This window comes from Neodiprion fabricii, chromosome 6 (assembly GCF_021155785.1).
Source record: "Neodiprion fabricii isolate iyNeoFabr1 chromosome 6, iyNeoFabr1.1, whole genome shotgun sequence".
Lineage (NCBI taxonomy): Eukaryota > Metazoa > Arthropoda > Insecta > Hymenoptera > Diprionidae > Neodiprion > Neodiprion fabricii.
In genome coordinates, this window is record NC_060244.1 from 26,153,901 (window position 1) to 26,179,511 (window position 25,611).

A 25,611-nucleotide genomic window follows, 5' to 3' on the forward strand; every position below is an offset into this window, starting at 1 on the left:
ACGATATTTTCTCAACTCGGTACCAAACAAATTACAGCAATGGCAGTTATTTGGCTCAGATTTAATCTCTTTCAAATAATGCCTTGTCTTTTTGACTCTTGTTGATCCCGATTCTAAATAATCAGAATTCTTCGGAAAAAGTTGGGAATCACATTCGATCCCACACAATACTAAGAAAAAAACTGTATCGCATCCGCGAATCTAGCAGTAATGAATTACCAGATGACTCATATAATCGGACAAGCTATTTCAAATCTTGTTCCTTGGCTATAGAATTTTATCATTTAACGCAACATATTCACCTTGTTGTTTACTGGCTACATCGGCTTCGTATTTGTCGAGTATAAATGCCTCAGCCTCCCTGGTCATAGCTAGAAGCAGTCCCGGGGTTTCATCTTTGCTTCTCAGTGCCAGAACGTAGTCGTCCATCAGACGGCCAATTTTGGCGCTCAGTTCAGGATACCTGATAACAGAGATTGATACCAATTGATAGGTGGTTCTCTTGAGACCTGGCTTATGTAAGCTTTCTCTTTCATCGAGCATCCGTGATGTTGAGACGTAAAAATCAACGATAACAACTCACCGCTCCAACATGAGAAGACTCTGATTGGTAACTCTGTCAATTTCGGCTAGATGTTCCAAAGTGGTAGGTTTTTCTCTTTGTGCTTGTTCTAAGCTGCTGTCCAACAGATGTTTGTAGTGGGCAATCGTGTGATGTCTGTCCTTGTGCAATGCTCTGAGTAATTTTTGCAAGCACTTTTGAATACGGTGCATCTATAACGATAAAACACGGAGGTAAAAAAAGGAAATAAACCCCCCTTCTTTCCGCGGACTCGGCGCAGGTGCACGCGGCTACTAAATGAGTTGGACTCGTATGAAAGGTCCATTAGGAAACTGGGTTAAATGAAAAAACCTCAGTAAAGGTAGCGCGCGCTTACTCGAACTCAACACTCAAATATGTTTCAACGCTCGAGCTACGTACGCTTTCGTACCTGAGTATAATACCTACCGTATTTACACGGTATGTATATTTGTACATATCTATGTACATAAGTACGGATGGACACTCAGAGACTTACGTTTGGTGGAGTTTCGTTCAACGCCGCCGTGTAGCATGCCATAGCTTCCTCGTTCCTCTGTTTAACAGCCTCCTAAACAGAAGGAGTAAATAATAGAGTTTGGTAAGCACTGGCAGCAATATCCGACGAACAGAATACCGGGATTGAAAAACCAGGCAATTTGGTACAACAACACATAATTCCGGAAGAAGAGCTGCAGTTTTCGCTGGGTTAAAAATTCCTGTGTAATCATCGTGTTTAAAAATTTTCGACAACACGTATCCAACGACACTGTGAATATTGATTATTTCGTAATATAACAGATTCTTCTACATCGATTTCGACAATTTCGTAGAACCTGCCAAGCGGTTTTTTGTCCAACATTCGCTTTTAAAGTTGGAAAAACAAACGTAGTTGAAATATTTTGTAAAGCATCTTTGGGAAGTTCACAACTCTGTTATCCCCTTGGAAATAAATATCACAACGCCTGTCGTAAATTAAAAATCCACCACGGCAAATTTTACACGTAAGAATCCAGGGTAGGTAAGTAAAATACATGCAGATTACGAACTTGAACGCGTTGCTGATGCATAGCGCTGAGCTGATGCTTTTCGGCAGCGCCGCTAGCCTCAAGTGCGGCAACAGTTTCCTGGAATCTGGCCGTCATTTTCCGCTTAAAAGCATCAGCGGCAACAGGATCTCGTGCCCTCATGTCCTGGTACCTTTCCTCGAGGTCACTCCAATCCTTCATCACCTAAAAACGTTGTAGCACACAGATTTCGCGGATAAAATTCTTAAGGGTAAGTAATTGAAAGAAAACGCAAAGTATTATCGTACAATACGGTGGTTTGAATCACGTGTAAAATAACGTTTATAACAATTTTTTTTTCGTTTTTGTTTAAATTACTAAAACCAACGAATCAAAAAAACCAGACGAATCGGATGCCTCGATCGTTAGATGACGTAGAATATACCTTTGACCGCATGATTTGCTTCACAAATGTACAATGCGAGACGTAGACGACGTGCCCTAAGCTTGATTTCCAACTTGAAAGGTAGTTTCTTTCTTATCTCACCCACTCTCCGGTGTATAAATTGCCTTCGGTATCCGGGTTGCGGAGGGTGATAGAAGCATGTGTGCGTATAGTCGCGCTCACTTACCTTGGTAACCTTTTCCTTGTGAACCTCCTCCAGCCGCATCTGGGCCTGTTTGTAGCTCTGATGTTCGGATCTCGGATCAAAGTGAGTGAGATAAGGGTCGGGGGTCGCGTGGGTCTGGGAGGGTTGAAGAGTGCTGGAGCTCACCGGAAGCGGCATGGGAGTAACTTCCGATTTTTCAGTCGTTGATACCGTTGTAGCTGGCCGACTGTAATGCGAGATGCAAATCGACGTTTAGCGACGGGAGAATTTTCATCTCACAACACACGAATACGAGAGAGGAATGCGTGCTCGTCAATGTGGCTGGAATCGCTTCTGCAGGGAAACGTGTACCTACACAATTTAAACGTGACAAAGGAATCTACGTGTACCGATATTCCCTCTTCGATCTTTCCTTCTCCTCTTTGATAGCAGATACGAGAAGAGAGAGAAGTTGCGAAATAAGAACGGACGAGAGACGGCGTGTTCGTGTAACGTAAACGCCTGTTTTACTTGCATTTATACACGTGAAGAGAACAACGAGACGCCAAATGCACGGCGCACCTTGCGGCCAAGGAAACACAATAGAAACACGTCACGACTCGAGAGAAAGATATGACATGACATTCGCTTAAATGAAACGAAAGGAAGTAGGATCTGCGAGTCTTGAACGAAATTGTTATACGAATAATCATAATTCCCACTTCTCTTCAGACCTCGCACGATTTTTCACTCTTTACCAGAGAAAAGCTGACGTCGAATATATACTTTCACCCCGAGTCCCCCCCTTTCTTTACTCGGCAACTCTCGCCCTCGCGACCCGCATTCAAGAGCTTTTGCTTCGTGTAAATTCGGATGATTAATATTAGACATTCTAAGAAGAAATCCGTCTTCAAAAAGTGCCCCCGTTTTCCCAGCAGCTGCTTTTCACAGCTATAGAATCGCTGATTATTCGAAAATATCACGTCACCGCATATCCACGATCTTACCTAGTCGTGGTATCGTAATCGTCGACGTACTCCTCGTCGCTCTCGTCCTCGTCGGTTTGGTCGCTGAGAACATCGTCCAGGTCACCGTCCGAGTCACTGTCGTCATCGGCCAGGTCATCCTCGTCCTCAAGATCGTCCTCATCCTCGTCCACGTCCTCGTCGATGCCTTTTGGAAGCGGCAGGTCGACCGGCTTCTTTGGTTTTACATTTTCTGCAGATAAAAGAAGCATTAAATAATAGTAGAGAAAAAAGAAGAAGAAGAAAAAAAACGACAATACAACGTCTTACATGAGAGGAGGTATTACGCAATACCGGACCATGTCTCTTCTATATACTCGGTTGAAGGAGGTTTAAGCCTGACGTAAAAAGTCGACAAGGATATAAATTACCAGCGAAATCCGTCGAGGATTCTGTATTCTCTTTTTCATCCCTGCGAAAGCTTGTCATTTTCTACCGTGAGCGGATAAACTCGCTGCTTTAATTCGCGTACATATTATATATATATACGTATACGATATACATATACATACAAGGAGAAAAAGTTGGCATGTATATACATATAAACGTATAATAATGCCAAATCGAATACTCTCGAAGATCCCTGGCAACGGCGCAGGCAAAGTCCTTTACGAAACGGCGCCATTTATCAGAATACCTTCCCATTCAAGGCGTTCCCCATTGTTTGAGGTCTGAATGGGGTTGTGCAGTAACATCAGCAGCGGTAGCAACGGCAGAGTCTGGTTATCGAGAGCGGATTTGGCGATAATACAAGCGGCATTTCGATACCCGCTATATCGTGCGAAATTTTACCGCACGGTCTTCTCTCGCTCGACAAGGCTCGTCTGATCTAACAATGGCTGGGAAAATTTTCCTTTTTGATTTTACAATGCAAAATACATCCGCAAGAGAATCAGCCCGAAGAATACAGGTATACTACGTACCTAAATGCTAACGCGTACGCCGTAAAAAACTGCAGATTTACCCGTGAAAATATTCAAGCGAATATAGAATATCAGGATCCGATATGCGGGTGAGTTTTTTCATTTTATTATTTTCAGGCTCGTTCTTCTCCTTCTCCCACCTTGCTCCTACTTATACGTCGGCACAATTTTCAGCTCCCGGACTCTCGGTCATAAAACGTAAAAATTTCAAGGTTCGCGAGCTGTGAGCAGAAAGTTCTTTACACGTTGAAAAATCAGCGAATTTTACGAGTTCACTTTTCCACCAGCCGACTGTTTTCAACCACCGTAATAAGCGCGATGTCTATATCACGTGGCTTCGCCTTTTATCCCGCTATTTATTACAGTCGGGGGTGAAAATGAAAAATTACGGCTGATCGTTAGACGGAATGACGGTCGAAAGATGACGAAGAGTGTCGTTGGCACGGTAAGATCCTCGAGTGATGCACACGTGACCGCGACGCGGAAGAACTTTGCTGAAATTGTTGCATAATTTCAACGAACGCTAATTTGGCTCTGTTGCAGCTCGAGTTGTAACTTCGCTGCTAACTAGGTTCTCGAGTCGTTCCTTCACAGAGCATTCTCCGAGGACAGAGACGCGCCCCATCTCTGATGAGTCGAGAACTTTATGTTCTTCACCGTCGGAGTGAGAAAACATGAAAAAAAAAAAAAAAAAAAAAAAACGAAAATAATCAACAACAAAAGACTGACCCGCAAAACTCAGCTCTCTGAAACACGCTGCATGCGCTGCAGCAGCAACGGTGCTATTTCACGAATGTATGTGTAAATGCATACATTATACGTACATACATACATGCATATGCTGCTTTGGATACATGTATGTATCCTCCGCAGCGCTATGCCGCACTTTTTAAATAGGTCACGTGGCTCGGAGCCGTGCTACGTACACGTATGAATGTACACACATGCACACATAGGTACGTACAGCACCTTCTATGCATTCCTCTCGGAGATATGTTATATTTCTTGTGATACGATATGTACACCTAGTTAAGCCCGTGACGCACGTGTGTCGCAGGCCATTTATAATACTCATCCTCATTGGTCGCTGCACACGTGGATTCTCTTGGTATGAGTTCGGAACGATGCTTGAAAAACCGAGTCAAGAATAACCCCGAAGTAACGTTGAGTCGTTCTTGATACGTACGTATAAAGTAGGTTTGGTGTAGGTATGTTTGTTCCATTATCCACAGACAGTGGGATCGGGTGAAAAGATAACGATATAAATTCGAGATTTGGGGATGATTTACCAAAATTCAAGATTACACGCAGTTACTCTGCGTGAATACCGATTGCATCAATGTTTTTCATTCGTGTAAATTCGTTATAAATTTATGTCAGGGTTAATTTCGTCGTCTATCCTGCGGTGTAGAAGTATCGGAAAACGACGATGCACGTGAATCATAACGTGTGACACACCGTGCATCACGCGAGTATATAGCTGGATATGCGTCGTCACGTTCCGGCGATATTGGCCCAGGGAGAGAAACGTCCTCCCGTTATACCCTTATCAAATCCCTTCAAAATCCGCACACATATCCATCAGGGTTTCCTTCCCCGGTTGGTAAAGTACGTCACACGCCGCCACCTCTACAGACGCGTATAAAATTCAGTAAAACAGGTATCGTTGAAAAAACTGTTCGAACATTGTTGGGATTACGGTAAACGAGGTGCGCCTAACCATTTTGCGCTATCGCCGATCCTTTTTTGGTAATTGCAACGCAGAGTCAGTTTCTTCGGTTTACTCTACTTTTTTAGTTAAACAATGGGAAAGAATAGTAACGGATACTAGAATCTCCGGTAACGTCTAGAAAATTGATTTCCATTTTTCGATTTTGGTAAAAAATGAAAATAGTTAAGGACTGAGCGGTAACCGGAACTAAAAATTATACATGCATATACATCGTAGGTACAAGGTGAGCAGGACATATTTTTGGCGTCAAAATTTTTCCACCCCTTTCGGTCAGGCGCGAATCGTGACGATGACGGTTTCGGTCTGCAGGCAAAGACGCCGAGGGGGTCCGAATCGCGCCGAACCTTCCCTGGTCCTCCACCTCCAGCTCGTCTTCGTTCACCCTCGCCATCGCCGGCATCGCCATCGCGTACGACGCGCAGTCGTCAGCTTACATTATTGATTGCACGAGCAAGCCAGTCAACGACGAACGAAAAGCCTCCCTCCGCCACCGGCATGTGGGTGTGTCCGTCCGTGTGCGCGTATTATACAACCCCTGCCCACCCCTGTCTTTCTGTTCATTTAACACACCTCCCCGTTGGTTCGCCGTAGCCACTTCCACTTTGCACTGTCACTCCTTATTCTGCATAAAACCAACCCTTACCCGACTCCGGAGCTCTGGACCATATGACTCAAAGGGCTCCTCGCCACCGATCATTTCTCATGCACCGCACCCCCTTTTGTACACATCCATGGACTCGCAGCGTAAACATTCCGTTCGCGCTTTCTTCGTTGCAGACGATGTTTTCATCGCGTTCGCTCTTTTTTTTTTTTTTACACCACTCATCGCGTTCATTGTTCATTGACGCATCGTTTCGATCATTCAAATTTCATCACATCCGGACCAGCTGTAAAAATCATTTCCATTTAGATGTCGTAAATGGTACGCTTACAACAGCTGTCCTTTATTTCTTTTTTTTATCACGAATTGGAGTCTCTACTGTTTTTCGCTTCTTCCAGAAACGGAAAAAATTTTCCTCCAGAGAGATTGTCGTTTGCGTTTCTTTACGAGACGGATATTGTCTCAACGCAAATTTTCACGGTACTCAAGTTCTTTTTTAAAAATTGTTTAATTTAATTTTCAAGTATACAACCGTGTTGTAGAAAGGATTATCGCTGAATTTCATTTTTGTTCTTTTCCCTCAATCCTGAATCTTGCGGGGCGTGGTAGAAGTCTTCTTAAAGCGTTGTAGGACGATTTCGTCGTTTTTCCGTTGCACCCAGCTGCAATGCAGCTTTATGAGATATAATATATGAAAATCAATAACTCCAAGAAAGACGCGTTCAAACTGTTGAATATAATACACACGGACGTATTGCGGAAATGGAAGAAAGAAAATATATAACTCCGTTTAACCAGGATACAGACGGATAAGAACACGGACCAGAAAAAATCCCTGAGACTTATCACGCTGTGATTGTATCTCTCTCTGCAGGATTTGGACGTGCTGTGCGTCGACCCTTCGTATTCGCTCGTTCAGACCTTCGTTCTGTCAATCAGTTACTCGATTCGGCCTTTTATTGGACATTCCGTTAACCCGGGAAAGCAATCGAGAGGGACAAAATCCCTCCAGCCTATGTACGAGAGCATAGAGCGGATGGTTGTAGCTTGATTTCACGACTGATTGGAGAAGGTTGTAGGTTGTATACAGTTGTCTCTGTAAATGATAACTTTCGCAATTGATTATACCTGCACAGTTCTTCAGCTACGGTAAAGATACCCGACGCACGAATCCTGGGAAAGGATTCCCTTCCTCTTCTTCCCGAGTATTGCACAGGTACGTACAAATCGTGTTATAAATCTTCCTCATCAATTTGAGCGAAGAAATTTCGCCGCGGTTTGGATGGGTTTGGTACAAAGGTATGCTCCAGGGTTTAAAGAAATTGGAGAAGGGAAAAAGAAGTTTTTAAATAAACTAAAATAAAATGTAAAGGAAGAGGGACCACTCGAGCTGGTCGAAAAGGGCGACAAAAGTTCATTGTTGACCTTGAATTATTCAACGTTCCGATGTGTAAAAGTCAAGCACGTCACCGCGGGTGGGACGCGGATTTTCAGGTCGATTCTTCAACTGGAGAGTGACTTTGAATATAAAAATACCTTATACACCCTGACACATCGATTATACACGGCTCGGGTCTGGTTCGCAGTCTCGCTCTCGTGAGTGTGACGCCGATAAAACCCAACCCCGTCACGAGCAATGCTTGGAAGGTGAAGAAATTAGCAAAGTTTTAAGGGTGGTTCGTTTCACACCGTATATACGATATACGCTTCTTGAGGGATTTATTTTTTTATCTTTTAATTGTTCTTTCTTACTTTTTTTTTTTTTCTTACTTTCATAGGACTGAAAATTCGCATGTGCGTGATTTAACGCATAATTAATCCTTTGTGCGATATACTCACCCTTGAGGTGTTTGGGACAGCAGACGAATTCGACACCAGAAAATAGGGATATGCCGCAGGGTAGAAGCATGGCGAAGCTCCGAAGGTTCATATTTCGCTCCCGGCAGGTATCGGCGGCGGTTGAATTCCACCTGTGATGCGGAAGAGAGAGATAGAGAGAGAGAGAGAGAGAGAGAAAGGGGGGGGGGGGGGGGGGAAGAAAGAAAGACAGAATAATAATGTGTGCATAGAAAGAGAGATGAATATGAAAAACGGCATAAAAGAGGATAGGCGTGATGAATGGCGATCGTTTAGCCCGAGATCCTCTTTCGCCACTCGATCATATTACTACAACAACACCGACAACTGTGTACAGCAGGTGTGTACACAAAATTTCGCATTCACGAGCCTTTAACAATGCAGTGAACTGGAAACTCTCGGCTTTATCGCTTTGCCCGGATTTCGGACGGCTCGTTATGGCATAAATTATGTATCAGGTCGATACGTGAAATTGTCACACCGCGAAGGATAATTGAGAGGAGAATATGAAAGAAAGATACGGACGGAGCTAATCGTACATTCTTTTTCGTTACGTCGGGTTGGTTAAAAAAATTCAATCCACGCTGTGGATATTCCCGTATTCGTTAACCCTTCGAGTTACGCGTTGATGTGCCGAATCGAAATTTGTAACAAGATGGTATTCTATGGTTTTTGGGCTCGCTGGTTACGAATCTGAATATATATACGATAATAATTTACATTACATCGCAATAATTACCCTCGAGTATTGAAAAGCTCTTTGTCCGCCATCAGAAATAGCAAAAAACCGATAAGAAATATATTTTCAAAGTTCTCAAAGTATGCGAAACATGGATATAAAATAGGTGGTAAGAATACTTGCCACTATGACTCAAAGGGTTAACAATGCATACAGAAGAATATCATACCGAAGACATCGATGGTACCGTATGAATATTATAATATACGAGAGAACGAACCGAAATCGCTTAATTTCCTTTGCTTTTTAAATTTTAAACCGAATACCGTCCCGATAATCCCGCCGGTGTGCAAATTTCCTGTTGTATCTTTCAATGCCGATCCTCTGATTATTAGAAAAGGGCCCGAGGTTACTAAAAATAGGTAAATTAAATATCTACCTGTGAGATTCCCAGCATTTTGTGTGGTTGTGAAGATGATCGAAGAGACAACCTTCCGGTACGAGAAGAGCATCGCTTTGGAACGGACCCTCTGAAAAGCACAAGATCAAAGATGAACAAGCGTGTTTCAACGACACGTTCCAATTCTACGATACCCGATGCGTCGAGAGACCAAAGCACAGACGACTACACGACAATGCCGGAGCAAATCGATTACGTTACAGGTCTCGACTTTTCCCCGGCAACTCGCGCTAATTGCCTGTATACCTAATGAATATTGAGATCGTGTCTGGGCGAGGGTTTAATTTTCACGGCCGCTGCGCGATCGAACCACCCGAAATCCAAGGATATTGCACAATTTGCCAGTTCCTTTGGAGCTCGTACAAGGAGGACACGTCGCGTATCCAGCGACGTTTGTACAACAAGGAACTTAATACCTACGAACGTTAATCCGAATTTGATTGGCACTGGGAATTAGCGAGAGTGACGTTGAAAGCATCCGAGCGTTTTCGCGGTCTCTGCGTGTTTGTATCCGTGCAAACATACACACACACACACGCTTCGGATCATCCCGCATGGAAATTCCCACTCGCGACAGACGCCCCTTGGGTATAATTTACGCGAGATCCCTCACTTCGTCTCTTCCGTAACCTCTACAAAGTACAAAGGTACGTACGTGTACGTAGGTCTACACCTAAAAGTCGAGCTTCGAACTAGCGGCGACGGGTGTGGCGATAACACTCGTTCCGACGTCTTTGTAAAGCATCGGAAAAGAAAAAAAAATAAAATAAAATAGAAAAAAAAATCGCGCATATTATACCTCAATGCGTTTATACACTAAGACTTTTATCCCCTCTCGATCCACCTTTTTTTCTATAAAAATTACAAGTTTGACTGTATGAGATCGTTTTTCAAAGCTAATATGATAACGCGCAACGAGCGCCAAATTTCGCTGAAAAATAAAGACGGGGGTTTCAAATTGTAATTCAATTTTTTTTTTTATTTCACCGTTCGTATATTCGATATACACTGCTGTCTGAGCATTCGTAATTAAATATTCACCCGAGGTATAATTCACCGTTACTTTGTAATTATTCTTCAATTAAATCAGTTTCTCAGCTTCAATGAAATATGTTTGATCTAGTAATTACTCGTTTTTTCTTTTTTTTTCTTTAATTTTTTTTGTCATAATTTTCACGAAATTTCGCTCAGACCTCGAAATGTTTCAACGCAACATTCTTCAATCGACGGACCCGCAGGACACACGCGTACCTGTACGGTATGAAAATTTGATTACCCCGGAATTCCGTGAGATGCGAGAACAAAGCGATCGGCGGATTCGTCGCTTTCGGCAAAGCCTCCGGCAATTTCCACAAATGAGACAATCTCGCGTCGCTGTCCGTAACGCTACAATATATCTCGCGACTCGTAATACAAATGCAATTATAATACAAAAGCTATGCGCGATTCGCGTGTCTAACGAGACGATAAGTTTCAGGATACACGCGCGTGTATCCTTCAAACATGTATACATATATTACAAAAATGTACGCGAAACTCGTGTGCCGATCGTCGACATGACGTATTGACGCGAAACGAGGATTGGCAATGGATGCCACGTGTGTTATTGAAATTCAATCCGTACACATTCGTACAAATGTGATACACGCCCACACACGCATATGTATATATGCATATAGGTGGGTGGCTTTCCTACGTCAGGAAAAATCGAGAACAGAAGCGCGATGTACAGTTCGAGCAATGAAGAAACTCTTTGTGATTTGTTTACGGCGATGGATCGATGGGTCGTATAAAAAATAAAAAAAAAATAAAAAAAAAGGAAGGAGTATCGGCTTTTCGTCCGCCTCTGTGTTCGAATACCGGAAAGATGGGAAAGGGTCGGGTCGTTGCTGCAATATTTCGCGAGGTGCCGGGATCACCGTGCGAGAGTAAAAGAGAACGAATCGAGTTAGGAAATTTGAAAACAAAACGAAAGAAAAAAAATAAAAAAAAGCTCCCAATTATTCTCGTCACTCTACGTCCTTCGTCTGTTAATTTATTGGCTGAAGACGACACGATATCGTGTCTGGTAAATTCGGCAGTTATATCGAGGGTGAAACCGCAGAGTTTGGACGAAAAAAAAAAAAACGGGAATATCAACCCCATGGAGGGTGTCGCTTATACTCGCGGCTTACGGAGCCCCGTAGCTACTGTTCTCCTTATACTTTTTCTTTGTCTTTTTCTTCTTGCCAAACTTTTCTCCCTTGTATTTATAAATAAATCTACGCAACCCCCGCGTCCCGTGTTGTTAGGTCGACATTTACAGCCTGCTATATATATGTATATATGTATACTTGATATATTCTGTATTGTATTATGGCGAATTGGAAAGGTTGAAATATGCTCTTTCCAAATCGTTTATCAGGGTCACCTGCGGATGTATTTATAAGGGACGTATCGTATAATATACATATATATATATAAATATACATATTATACGTATTAAACCGTTTTATCGAATTAGGGAAAAGGAGCCGCGTTTTTTTCCTTCTGTCATTTTTTTTTTTTTTATCTTATATGCCCTCGTTCCCCGATTATACCATCCATATTTCTGCTTCCATAAGGCATAACATCTCCAATCTACGAGATAAAAAATATTAAAACTCTACGACGGAATTTTTATCAAGTCCACGCGACTAAACTGTTGTGAAAAACAAAATAGAGAAATAATTATAATCACTGTGGCATAAGATGGAAAGTAAGAAAATAAAAAAATAAAAAAAATTTGCATAATACGCCATCACGTTGCGTCTATAATAATAAAAACCGCAGAGATGCGAATTATCCAAATTTTTCGTCCTCGTAATTATAATCGTATTTATATTAGAATTATCCTTATTGCAGAATACAACGAGATTTTCCAAAATGGTAATTCATCATTTATTTCCTTTCCAAATTATTATTATTATACCTTAACAATTTGTCAAAGTACCTTGAATCTAGCAGAGTAAACGGCTAGCGTTTGTAATTTAATTTCAGTAATGACTGAAAAAATGACCCTGAACAAGATAACGCGAAACGGTCAAGTTCCGTAATTAGATCATTTCATGCAAGAAAAAAAAAATAACAAAATTCGTCACGTTAAACGATCGCGATACAGATCGAAAAATTTCGCGCGTCTTGAGCGATACTTACCTCGGCGTATAAGAAACAATACGCCATTGATGTGAAATTTGCATCGCGATCGACGACGACGACGGAGTGTTCGAACCACGTTTGAACGGATACCTACTTGTGACGGTGACGTAATTCGTCGCCAGGCGCCGCGAGCACCTCAGGTAGGTAGTTATAAATTTAAGGTGAAGGTGTACGTAATAATCCGTGAGTTTTAGGTCGCGACGTCGTCGGCGAACCGCGTTTCGGCGGCATTGTCGCGTCTTGTGATATACATACATACATATATATACGTGTACACGTATACCTTTGGCCGAATTGTTGTCACACAAAAAAGCGAACTTGTTATACGAGTATATCGCAACTGTTTTTTATTTTTCAAAAGGTCAAAAGGTATTCAAGGATCTCGAATAACCTTTGAAGGAGTAGATTTATCATAAATTGATAACGAGATTTTTATTTATTTTTTTTTGTAGAGCGTTAAATGCCCGACAAAAATACGTTCTGTGGACTTGTCGGTAAACTAACGCGTTGACGAGTTATAAAACTCCAGATTTTGAAAACAAAATTTCCCATGTTATTTAAACGAAGGCACCTCTGAATTAATTAATATTAAAAACTGAAACTTGGACAGCATCTTTTTCACCTCATTTCGAACAACATATTTTCGGCTTGGATTTAGAAAAAAAAAAAAAAAAAGACAATTAAAAAATAATCTAAATTCTCTGCGTTATACGATTATTGTTCGGGTAAAAAAAAAAAAGAAAAAAAAAGTTGCCAAATTTTCTCCCCTCAAGTATAATATATTAGCGATAAAATGGCGAAAGCTCAACTTCCACACGTACACGTAGTAAGTCATTAGAGATCCTTTGACGTGAAATTCACACGTGGCTTGGAACGTACATAATTATAGATCCCTTTGATCGTCTTTTATACCTACGTATAATATAATGGCATACACAATACGCTCTCAGTCCATTAGGCTTTGCATCTCCTGTGAGGATATATTGATTTTCTTCACACGTAGGTCGAGACTTTTTTTTACGTTTGGTACGTACGTACGTACGTGCGATACAACGATACGCGGACACGTCTATCGACCCCGCGAATCGCTTCCGACACGTATTCGCGCGACTAGCCGAACGAAGAAGGCGGGCGAATCGTTGCAAATACTGCAAGGTGGTGCAATAATATACGGGAAGCATTGAACCGGGGAATGAAATGCCGGTGTTGCAAACACCGACGTCTTCGTCGGCGTATCTCGTGCGGGGACGAGGCTTGGTGCACCCTTGGGCTCGTGCCATCCACTCGTTGATCGAGGGGCGTATTAATATCGTTTGGTGAACGAGTCGAGGAGGCACGGCAGCCGCCTTTGCGCCAAAGTCTCTGACTCACTTTGACGGAAAAAGAATTTTCTCTCGGCCGCGGCGTCTCGGAGTGGTTCTAATCACGGGCAAAGATACGCCGACATATATATATATATATAATATAATATAATATACCTATATGCGTATGTAAGAATGTTCAACTATTTTCAATATTTACCTAAACCGAAAGATGTTACAGTTATGAATATAAAATTAAAGTATGATTTTTTTAACTGCAACAAATCAGAAAATGTAAGGTGTGTTGGCGGGGTTGACGTTTTTTTGAGGCGAATTTGAAAAGTTCCGAAAACGCCTAATTCCGAATTATTTGGTGGTGAAAGTTGAAGCGAAGATGTCAAACTTTGGAGAAACAACAAAATTTGGAGTGGTCGGAAAGCCGACGGGTCAATGTTCCGAAAATTCAAGTTACGATAGCGCAAATTTCCGAAAAGTATTGGATCATTTGGAATTCCGATGTTTCAGATTTTTTAATTTTTAAAAAAACCTTTCGGCATTTTGTCCCTTCGGAACTTTTCACCTTCGGAACTTTGATTGTCGAGTTTTGAACCATTCGTAACTTTGATGTTTCGTCAACGTTTGATTTCTTTGCTTCAAGTTTCGCCAGCAAAATATTCGGAATTCGGCGCTTTCCTAACTTTTCAAATTCGGAACATCAACCCGCGACTGTAAATGTGTTACTATTATCGCTACGATTGTCGATTACGTTCACTTGTACCATATTTTATTGTAATTATTGCGATACTAATTTGACGTTGGCTCGACGATAAATTAACGTCACAGCTTCGTTTGACTGAACAAAAACGCACGAGTTAACGAAAGAAAGAGGTATTACAAACATTGCGACAACCAGAAAATATTGTTCAAGTGCTCAAATTTATAATAATATTTAAATCATCGTGTCGATATCAATGAATTTTACCAGAATTTTTCAATTTCTCTGCTATAACAATAGTTTTTTCTTCTTCTCGTATAATTATAAGAGTTATTTTCCACGCGGTTGGGTTTACACGGCTAATCCGCGATGCGCGCCAAAGAATTTCACCTTTGTCGAGTGCGGGCGAATGGCTGGCATAAACTTACCGAGGCATCGATAGGGCCGAACCCATCGTGAAAGCTTGCACTTGGTTCGTCCGGGTTTGCACCATCCGCTCACTCTGACGTAGTGGGTAGACTCGACGATGTTCGTTATGTCCCGGCTCGGGTAAGCCTGGAAATTTACGAGAAGATGGTTAATTTAATTTATCGTTAGTCGCGTCGCCGTGACGATGCGTGTTTATAAAAAAATTAATCGTTACTTCGCCAAATATGCCTGTCTGAAATTTAGGATTAGTAACCAACGAAACACGTCGATCAATGTATTTCGAAGAGCAGACTCTCCGAAAGTGCAGATTTTCAACATTGTAGAGTAACGAATTTCTTGCCGTTGTTTCGTTTCGTTCGTTAACCTCGCTGTAACTTCAGCCTGATCGTTTTCTCGCGGATAAATGGGGGGGAAAAAAAAAAGAAAAGAAAGAACGAAGAAGAAGAAGAAAATCGCGTCACTCTTCCCGAAGAAGCCTGCACCGGCGTATTGAATCATATCTGCGAGAGCAATTGCCGCGACTTGTGCCGTTCGCTAAGCGATACCGCACTTTTCTCGAGATTTTTACTTTTTTTCCTACATCTACTTCTTTCCTGCTTTTATTTTCCCTTCTTCTATCTCTTCCCTTTCGCCTCGGATTTACGAGTCCGGAAAACGCGCGTTAAGGTGAACACGAGATAAGGGTGATTTTCCAGACAGTGAATATAGCTCCTTACGACTATACCTCATATGTCCTCCATATACGTATGATATGTCATCCAATGTCCAACAGTGGCAAGTATGCTTACCATCTATTTTGTATCCATTTTTGGTATACTTAGAGAACTTTGAAAATATGTTTCTTATAGGTTTTTTGCCATTTCTGATTGTGGACTAAGAGGTTTTCAATACTCGACAGTAATTATTGCGATGTAGTGTAAATTATTATTATCGTTGGAAACAAAGTGATTGAAGAAGATCGTGAATATAGAAGGAATAATTCATTTCCGAGAAAATCACCCCTCTACGCGTGCACGTGTTTTACATAAATTATAAGTTCTCGGGGTCGCTGATTACGAATCTGAAATCGGATTTTGAAACTTCGGTATGGCGAATCCGATCAGCGATCCGAAAAACTCGTGAATATAGTTTTTTGATCGGGTTTGATTAAATTTGAAATTTTCGTGCACCGTATCGGATCCACGATCTCGAATCCTCAAAACCCAATTTCATATTCGTAACCAGCCAGTCGAAAAACCATGGAATACCATCTCGTTACGAAACTTCACCCGGCATAACAATTTGTCACCAAAAGAGTTATAGGCGTGAGAAAATGGCGAGACTGCATCGCCCGGCGCCTGCTGCAGCCGTAATATCCTACGACATGTATAAATCTATACGTGTACGTATGTAAGTGGTCCAATATCGCGCCTTACGGCACGTTACTTTGTCTACACACACACGCAGGTATAATATCCCGCACGTGTGTATGTAAATTATGTGTACAAGATTAGATGCGCTTCGGTTGGTAGGTACGTAGGTACGTAGGTGGGCAGGTATAAGGTATTTGCGTGGGTGTAAGCCGACTCTTTTTAACCAGACGACGACGCCCTGCCTCCTGCACTTTGACGCTGCGTTTGTTGTTACGTAGGTAACGATGTGTGATATACGAACATGCATGCGTACACGCAGTTTTATATTTTTTATATGCCTTTCCCTTCTCTCTCCACGTCGTTTGTAGGTGTAATTGAAAAATTTCACGTACGCGACATACGATATTACGGCAGGAAAGTTTGCACTTCTTCTGCGGAAACAGTGTTGAAATGGGGAAAATTTATTTCGATTCGAAACAAATCTACACGCGAGTTTGAAATTTTATTACCCGGCTTCGTTGATCGCATTGTTTTTATGGCCGTAGACACTCAAAAGATCCGATTTGTACGTTAGGTATGGTTTATGCGCGGGGGCGCGAGCAGAATTACGGATGAGCAGAACAATATGTAAAATGGAGGTTTAATGGATTTTGTGAGTAAGTATACGAAGGCGAATGTACGGGGAAGGTATATAAGATTAACGATGTATTGTCCGCGTGTAATAGTCGATGAATAATCACCTCGTCTACTCGCCTTTGCTTGTGTTATTAAATTTCGCAAAGTTGTCGAACAAAACTTGAAGAGAAGAAAAAAAAATTCTTCGCTAATACTTTATCATCGTTACCGTGTTAATTTATATATTACACCGAAATGAAGAATAATCACTTACAATTAGCCCTTTAACTGACGCGCCTAATTAAGGTATCTATTATACTTATACGTTGTAGGTATTAGGGTGATCCTCACTCTTAGCCCAGTGAAATTTCTCGTTCCGACACTCTCTAAACCTGTTACAAATCATTCAAAAATAAACCTGTCTAAAATTTCAACTCCTCCGTGGTTTTTCTCCATTCGGAGTTGATCCTCGGGAAGGGAAACGACAAGTTTTTCAAGAAACAAAATTTTTTTCCCCCTTCTCTCTTAGTGACAGGCGTAACAAAATTTTCTACTAATTCTCCTAATGGTTTCCGTCGAATTATTTCTCCAGAATACGATGATAGGACGACAAAATTTGAAATCGCAAATTTTTCGTACAATTATCAGTAAAAAAAAAAAACGCGTCCAGTTTTTAATGATTGTTTAAACGGAACCGCGATTTGATCAGCCTGCAGTTGGTTAAAATACTTGATTATCTAAATTAAAAAAAGTGTCTCGAGATGATACTGCAAAAAATTTCAATCTTCTAATTTTTTTTCCCCCATTTTCATTCTCTCCCTCTCTATAATTCAATTATAAACTTCGCTCAGGTAAAAAGAAACTCAGAAATATATAAGCGACATTCTCTACAGGTACGATACTCTATATGTATAATCCACGGCGATAAAAATAACCGGGTTCGGTAGATAAAAAAGTGGGAAAGAAAAAAAAAACGAAGAACAAAAAATAGACGGAAAAGCCGCCCCTGGACCGCAAGGGTTGCAGAGTCGAAGACCGAAAGAATAGAGAGAGAGAGAGTGAGGACCAGACGTTGAAGATAAAAATCGACTCGAGGTAGAAAAGCTTGAAATAAAGATTCGAAGCAGAAGTACCAAAGTCCTGAATCGTATAATAGCCTGGCTAGCTCTGTCTCTATCCGTGACACATAGGTACGTACGTGTATACCACACACGTATACGTATACGTGAGAGAAAGGAAGGAACGATAAACGGACGAGTCTTGGAAAATTAAAAGCTACGCCCGCAGTCTCTGGATTCCAGATTCCGGAGTCTCGAGAAAGTCTGTATAACGTATACCACGTACGCGTATACCTGTATATTGTATAAACATACACACACGTACGTTTCTACATACTTACACACCCCGAAGGCGTTACAGAATTTAAGACACAATATCGGCATCCGTCCACGTCTATTACCTTATAGGTACCCCACCTACGTCTCACAGCGTGGCATTCCACGCGAATCGGATGGTAGCGAGGAATTGACGACGAAGAAATGTTCAGCCTTTAAAACGAAGAATTCTTTTTGCCAGGGTATAATAACTCGTGAGAAACGTCCGAGAAAATGTTTACCGAACTCCGTCAAACCGTTCCACGTTTTTGCAATAGTTGATTTGAATTTTGGATAGATCCATTTACAACGACGAGTCGATTGGTTTTCAAAAAAAAAAAAATATTAATAATAAAATTCATTACATATCCAATGCTCAACGGTAATTAGTAATCACCAATTTGAGAATATGGAATACCCAACGCTGGCACATCGGTGCGTTGACTCCCCTGGTATCTGTACAATATATTTACCTCCCATTTCTCCCTCCGGCTCGTATAAACGAACCAACGAACCATGGAAGAACCAACCAACGAATCAACCCACCCACCAAACCAGCAACAGCAGCCAGGAGTAAGTAGAGTGACTCAGGAAACAGTCCCCTCGAGTCACATACCAGGTGACGCGATCGAGTCGCTGTCTCCTCCCCCTTCATCCCCCTTCATCCACCTTTTATTCCTGCCTATACGCACCCTTGATGTAATATTAGGAAGGTATAGGTTACAGGAGAGGAGGAGGACGAAGAGGACCCGCAAGCAGCGCGAATAAAATAACGTCGGACCAGCTTTTATTTTCGCGATACATCCGGACACATTGTATCGTATACCTATGCACTTGCGTGCCCTCCTTCTGGCGAAAAAAACCACTTTCCGAAATTGTATATCGAAATGAAATTGGGCACGACGTATGTCTTAGGTGTATATATAGGCGTGATACAACGACACGGTATACGCTGAGGCATTCGACGCCGAAACGAGTTTTTATTTTTTAGGTTTTATGTACGGCGTACGAAAACCACGGATTTGATTTTTACCGCTCTTAAAAACGGGGAAACCCGTTTTCCGAAATTTTCTCACCAATTCTTTGTTGAAAAATTAGAATTTTTACACCAAGATGGATGTTAAGAGGCGAGACAAGTAATTGCAAAGTGGTAAAAATCGAATTAACCGTGAATTCGTATGTTTTTTTTTTAATTTATATATTCGACTCGATTTTTCCCCACTTTTAAATCACTCGTTCCGCCTGGATGTTTCTTTCCTTTACCTTCGATTTTTTTCTTCCCTTTCTTATTCTTTGACGTAATTTTCATTTTCGCTCTCCCTTTTATCACCTTTTACTTTAATTTCTCGTCGGTTTCGACAGCGGCGCCGTTGCGACGCGACGTGTAGAATCGAATGCAAAGGCGTGTCGAGGGACGATGAGGGGGTAAGTCAAAGAGGGGTGGTGTGATGGTCGGATCGTTTGAAAAGCTTCGCGAACCGCGCAGGCATCCAATTCTTCTCACCGCGGGTGATTGAAAATTATATCAACGACAAGTATTATCGAAACACAGAAAATTTCATACTACAAATATACAACCGCATAATGTGTATGATATCAAGTGATAACTTTGCGCTTTTACGTACAGCAATAATACAAGTGTCTTCGTTTTCTCATTTTACTTCTCCATTCAACGAGCTTTTCAACGACTTTTACCTACAGTATATTATGTATTTTATTACTACACATCCAATAACATCTCTTTCGGAACTGAAACGCTTCGAACTCATTTTTACGTTCCATGTATTGCACTATAGAATATATATTTTACGTATAATCTTTGGTATTAAGTTTATATTTGTTTCAGAAATTTTTACTCTTATTTCATCTTCTTCTTCTTCTTCTTATTCTTCTTCTTTCAATTGTTATTAATACAATGTAAACCGCGGGCTAAATTATAACTTGTTGGAAATAAAATTATAAAAATTGCGGCTAACGATTTATTGCAGAGGAAATTTCCCTCCTCTTGTAAAAACTCACCTGTTTGCAGTACTCGAGGATCTCGAGTTTGTCTGTCAGGCAACCCTTCTTGTCGGTGGACGAGACCCATCTACCTTGATCGCCGATGTGTTGCGTCAAGTAGGTTTCACCCGCCTCGCAGAGTGTCGCAACCTTGATGAGATATGCGAACAAAGATGCTTGCGATAAGTATGCATTGTCGTTGATATCGGCGAAAAAATAAAAATAAAAAAAAAAGAAAAAACAAACACAAAACTAACGTTTCTTCTTTCCACGTATTTATTTATGTATTATTTTTAATTAAATTCCTACGGTTTTCGTTCTGCATATCAAATCAAGCAAGCCTCGAAAGCTCGACCGCAATGAGATAATATTATTTCATGCATAATTAAACGGACCCGGTAAATTATTCATTTCGTGCTTCTTTTTGACCTCTAAAAACCGACGATGAATTCTCCTCCGACTTTCGTTTCAATTAGAGAATAAACAATTTAATGTTCAAGGGGTTTTCATACCATATTGTGATAATTTGCAGAAACGAAAAACTGGATCTATTGTATACTACAAGTTTTATACGTTTTGTACATAATCACGTGTCACAGTTATTTATATGCTTATAGAGCAAATTTTTTCGCGATGTGTCTCGTTTATTAGTGGCGGTAAGTTTTGCAGAGCTGTGCTGTAATATTGATCATGCACAAATAAGTTCCAAGAGCTTCGTTACTCGGCACACAAAGTCTTTCATAATTTCTGCAGGGGTGGAACAGTTCCCTTAATTATGTACATACATATACATATACATATACATAAATATCTAGAGCAAACACTGTTAAACACTTGAATGCTTTTTTCCAATTTACCTGAGGTTCCCACCTTCCGCCGGCTGGTGCCAATTCAAGTCTCTCCGAAACAGCCTGAAACAAGCGATAGAAAATTAATTACCGGTCATGAAATTATCCAGAAATTTGTCGAATTGAATAAAAAAAATTGATAAAAAACAAAAAAAAAGAAAGAAAGAAAAATAAACCAACAATGTTTTACCCAACGTCATCGGTGGTACGATTGGCAACATTTGCACGTAGAAATAATCCAACGAAGGAACATATCATAATAAAGCGCTAAATGAATATGATAAACTCGTACGGAGATGTAAAATATGAGACGTATACGTAATTGAAAACTGGTCTGCAGGTAGGTATATTATATTATATATTATTAAATTTCGCAACGGAGGCAGAATTCAGCGCGTATATTACGTCTGCGGCGCGGAACGATGAACTCGCAAAGCAGGATATCGAAGGATAAGAACGACTTCATCTCAGCGCCTGATAGAACCGACATACATACCTCTATATATATATATATGTATATATGTATGTATAGATTATATATGTTACATAGAAGATGATAGCGGGACGGGCTGATGGAATATCGATTGTCAGAATTTGCAGAGCGACGACGAAGAAGTGATATTAGAGGAGCGACTGACCTCATCGCGGTACGTAAAACGAAGTCATCGAAACACGAGTGACTGTAATTCAACCGTTTGCGAAACGTGGAAGGCTCATTAGTGGGTATCCAATTTATTTGAGAGAAACGAATTAACGTTTTTAAATTTCCGTTTTTCATGCGTTATTTTAAAAACAAAATGACGGTGGATTAACCGCTGGAAGGATATTTTTAACCTAGAATAAAAAACGAGAGAGATTTTGAAGAAAGTTGCAAAAATGCAGAGGAGATATTCAGTTTTACAAATATGGCGTCAATTTGAAGGGAATAGGTTTTATTCTTGTGAAAAAATCGGAATTTATATGCACCTCCTACAATCCTATCTTGTCTGTAAAAAAAAGTAAATAAATAAAAAATAAAAAATAGAAAAAGATTGTCAAGACGAAAGAATAATTGCGCAGCCACGTCGTCGGATGCATTTTTTACAAATGAATTTCAACTTCTTAACGACAAAAGTTTGGGGATTTTCACGAGTACGTTGGTTGTTAGGTAGGTACTTTTGAATAATAATTTGCGTTGTAGCATAATCGTGTTCTGGTTTCTCGAAACGAGGCAACGGAGGCCCGCCTTATTCCCTCCTCCCCTTATTTCCTTCCGCTGGTGAATAAAATAATTATAACTTGCGTATATTCGGAATATCCAATGAGAATTTACGCGTACGTATATCGGTATATGTTACATGCGATAAGTATGTTCGTACACGGATACACGTAAGTGAAGCGAATAGAAAGAGAGAGTAAGCGAGAGGTTAAACAAACGTTAAACTCTATCAGATTCTACTTTAAAGTTTACTTTTTAGGAGGAGGTACGAGGTACCCTGAGTCCGAATTGCCCTCAAAATGGCCGACGGAACGGACTCGGTTTCTTCGAAGGATCGATATAACATAGCCACGTGTAATACCGAAGTTTCGAAGCGTGCGATAAACGCTTTACGAACGTCTTACAATTTATTAATTAAGACCCGACCATCGACCACGATGTCCGACAAGACTGTTATACAGAGTCAGAGAAAATAAAAAAAAAAACACATTCGTTAGCGTGTATAGTTGTTGGGAAAAATTTTGCCAACGTGTACGCGTAGGTTCGATTTCGATTAATTTTAAAAATCAATAGGGAATGATATGCGAGTGTCGGAGCTTGGGAAATGTTCTTTTATCACGTGTATTCGGGATGCTAGATTTATCATTCAAGTCTCATCTGCGGAATCGCGAACGTGGGTTTAACAATTTATATCCAAAGTCCGAGAAGACAGGGAAAAAGTGTGCGTCGGAAACAAGCCGGCAGATACGAGCCTGCGTAGAATATTTGAAACGACGTTTCTCACTCTGCGTATAGTTAATGTAACCCTTACGCTTCACACGGGGGTAAAAATAATCCCACGTCATGTTCGCCGTAAGTCCCATATGACAAACATCCAAAATAAACTCATTTCATCGAAGATAAATAATGAAATATCGTAACAATCGTTGTTTCGTTATATTTAAAAAAATTCAACCTCACTCAATTAAACAGTTGTACCTTTTTTTCATCCCGCAGCATGTCCGTATCTTTTTTTTTTTTTTTTTTTTTTCGAAAAAAGTATCCGCGTCTTGAGAGTGACTCAGTCAATCTTTGGTTCGAAATATTGAAAATTTAGTGAGTTATGATTTTTTAAGTAGAACGATCCATTTCCCCGGTTTTTTATCGTTTTATGAATTCTTTTCTCCACATTCGGATGCCAATTTCATTTTTCTAAAAATAACTAACTTGCCTTGAAATATCATAGTTAACAAAGAGTATCCCAGAATTTTTTCAAGTTGTTCGAATCGATATTGTGCAGCGTAAAAAAAAAAAAAAAAAAAAAAACATTTATCGCATAGATGGATAAACGTAAAATCCTCGTAGCTTCGCCCTCTTCGTATTACAGTACGGATAAAAAGAGAAGAGCGGATAAATATGGAGAATAATCGGGCAAAGAACACGCTACATCTCGAAAGTAAAACACAGGTATAATCGCGATTGTAAGGATCAAAAGCATCGGGTTTGAGATGAGCTGGGATAAAAGGATTATTCGCGGTTCATCTGGCGCGCGATATGCGTTACGAGCGAATCATCGTCGCACTCGTTACAAACTATAAAGTAGGTATAATAAAACAAGCCGCATCGTAGACCCAGGAATAATAATAACAGTTGTGGCTGTAACAGTGGCCTGGATTTCACAATCAAAACTTTTCCTGCGGAGGAATATAATCGTGAGAGTGAAAAGGGTTCTCCCTGCACGTTGCGTGAAAATTCTCCTCTCATTTTCACCTAGAAATATCCAACAACCTACAATCTGTCCTCCGATTGCCGGAACGAAGCAATTGCAGTACCAAAAGCGTTATTTAACCCTTTGAGTCAACTTTTATAACAAGATAGCAGTCTGTAGTTTTATTAGAATAGTCCACAATCAGAAATAGCAAAAAACCTGTAAGAAATATATTTTCAAAGTTCTCCAAGTATGCGAAAAATGGATGTAAAATAGGTGGTAAGAATACTTGCCACTATGACTCAAAGGGTTATGCATATATTTGTACTAATTAGAGACAGTAAATTCGCATTATCAAAGTCATTTGATTAAGATGCGTATATAATTCGTTACATTCAATTAACTCGATCACTCCAACAGCCGAAATTCACGAATAACCATATTATCCAGGTCGCTCTTGTACGCGAAACGTTCCAATTTGAAAAAAATGACATCTTCATGCATTTAACCTTAACCACAGGAGTTTTCCTCGAGTTTTTCCGGCTCCGTGTCTATCGGATCAGCCTCCATCCAAGGCCTCTACGGTGATAATACACTCGAGGCGACGCAAATCGTTGCGGGAAGTTTCGTTCTTCCACGACTGCAGCAGCATTGGGGGTTTCCACCCCATTTTCTTCTTCCTCTTCCGCGAACAACGCCGACTGAAATCGTTCGATTTTCGCCAACGTATTCGCCATTGGCCGCGAATGGACAAAGTGCTGTGGATGCGGACGTGGTGGCTTTTCGGCGAAACGAAGAGGAAAAGATAAAGTAAAAAAAAGAAAAAGAAAAAGAGGAAACGAGGAAAGGGGGAAGCGGGAAAATTTAGGTGACGGTGGTAAGCGCGTTGTCTTCCTGTGTACAGGACACGTACAGGGGGTATTTATCCGCAGGGTGGGGATGACTGCCGGTAGAGGAAAGGAGGGCGAAGGGGGTAAATGGCGGAGCGACGAAAGGGTTCATTTCCGGTCCCATCTCGCCCTCCAGCTGCCGTACACATTTATGGTGTTGGTGGTGGTGGGGGTTTAGCACCGGCCGCGTTAGGGTTGATTGGTTGATTAAAGTCCGCGTGACGTCACTCCTGATTCGCGGGGGTCGAGAGACGGATAACGGCGAAAGCTCTGCGCGGTGTGTGGATTATATAAGGTACCTGCCGGTGCTCTGAATCGGACATATCGATTCGCTCGGGGACAACAAAAGCGGCAAAACCACCCCCAGAGGCCAACCTCGCGCCAAGTGTAACCTTACGAAAACGACTCTTACAGTTAGCCGCAGAGGTGGAATATCCTCGTAAATCCAGGCGTCTAATACTCGAGACAAAAGGCGCAATTATCACTGGCCGTCAGGTTGCACGGACGGTGTTGGAGCCGAAACGATTCGACCGAATGTTTTGCGTTTCTGCATCGTAAAAGCCGCGCGACG

The 25,611-nt window shown here is 41.1% G+C and overlaps 1 protein-coding gene across 3 annotated transcripts in view; it reads right to left on the reverse strand.

Annotated features, from left to right (window-relative positions):
- Positions 1-25,611, reverse strand: part of LOC124185460 (amyloid-beta-like protein) — a 38,883-nt gene that overhangs the window by 4,289 nt on the left and 8,983 nt on the right. The window contains exons 2-12 of one of the 3 annotated variants that reach the window (XM_046576270.1): positions 21,275-21,328; positions 20,436-20,567; positions 15,076-15,202; positions 9,434-9,524; positions 8,298-8,428; positions 3,185-3,395; positions 2,220-2,424; positions 1,630-1,812; positions 1,080-1,136; positions 584-774; positions 303-463 (exon numbers count right to left, since the gene is read on the reverse strand). In XM_046576270.1, coding sequence (XP_046432226.1) covers positions 303-463; positions 584-774; positions 1,080-1,136; positions 1,630-1,812; positions 2,220-2,424; positions 3,185-3,395; positions 8,298-8,428; positions 9,434-9,524; positions 15,076-15,202; positions 20,436-20,567; positions 21,275-21,328 — 1,543 coding nt within the window. Of the gene's footprint in view, positions 1-302; positions 464-583; positions 775-1,079; positions 1,152-1,629; positions 1,813-2,219; positions 2,425-3,184; positions 3,396-8,297; positions 8,429-9,433; positions 9,525-15,075; positions 15,203-20,435; positions 20,568-21,274; positions 21,329-25,611 lie in introns of all 3 variants that reach the window. The other 2 variants (XM_046576269.1, XM_046576268.1) reach the window with 2 other exon arrangements.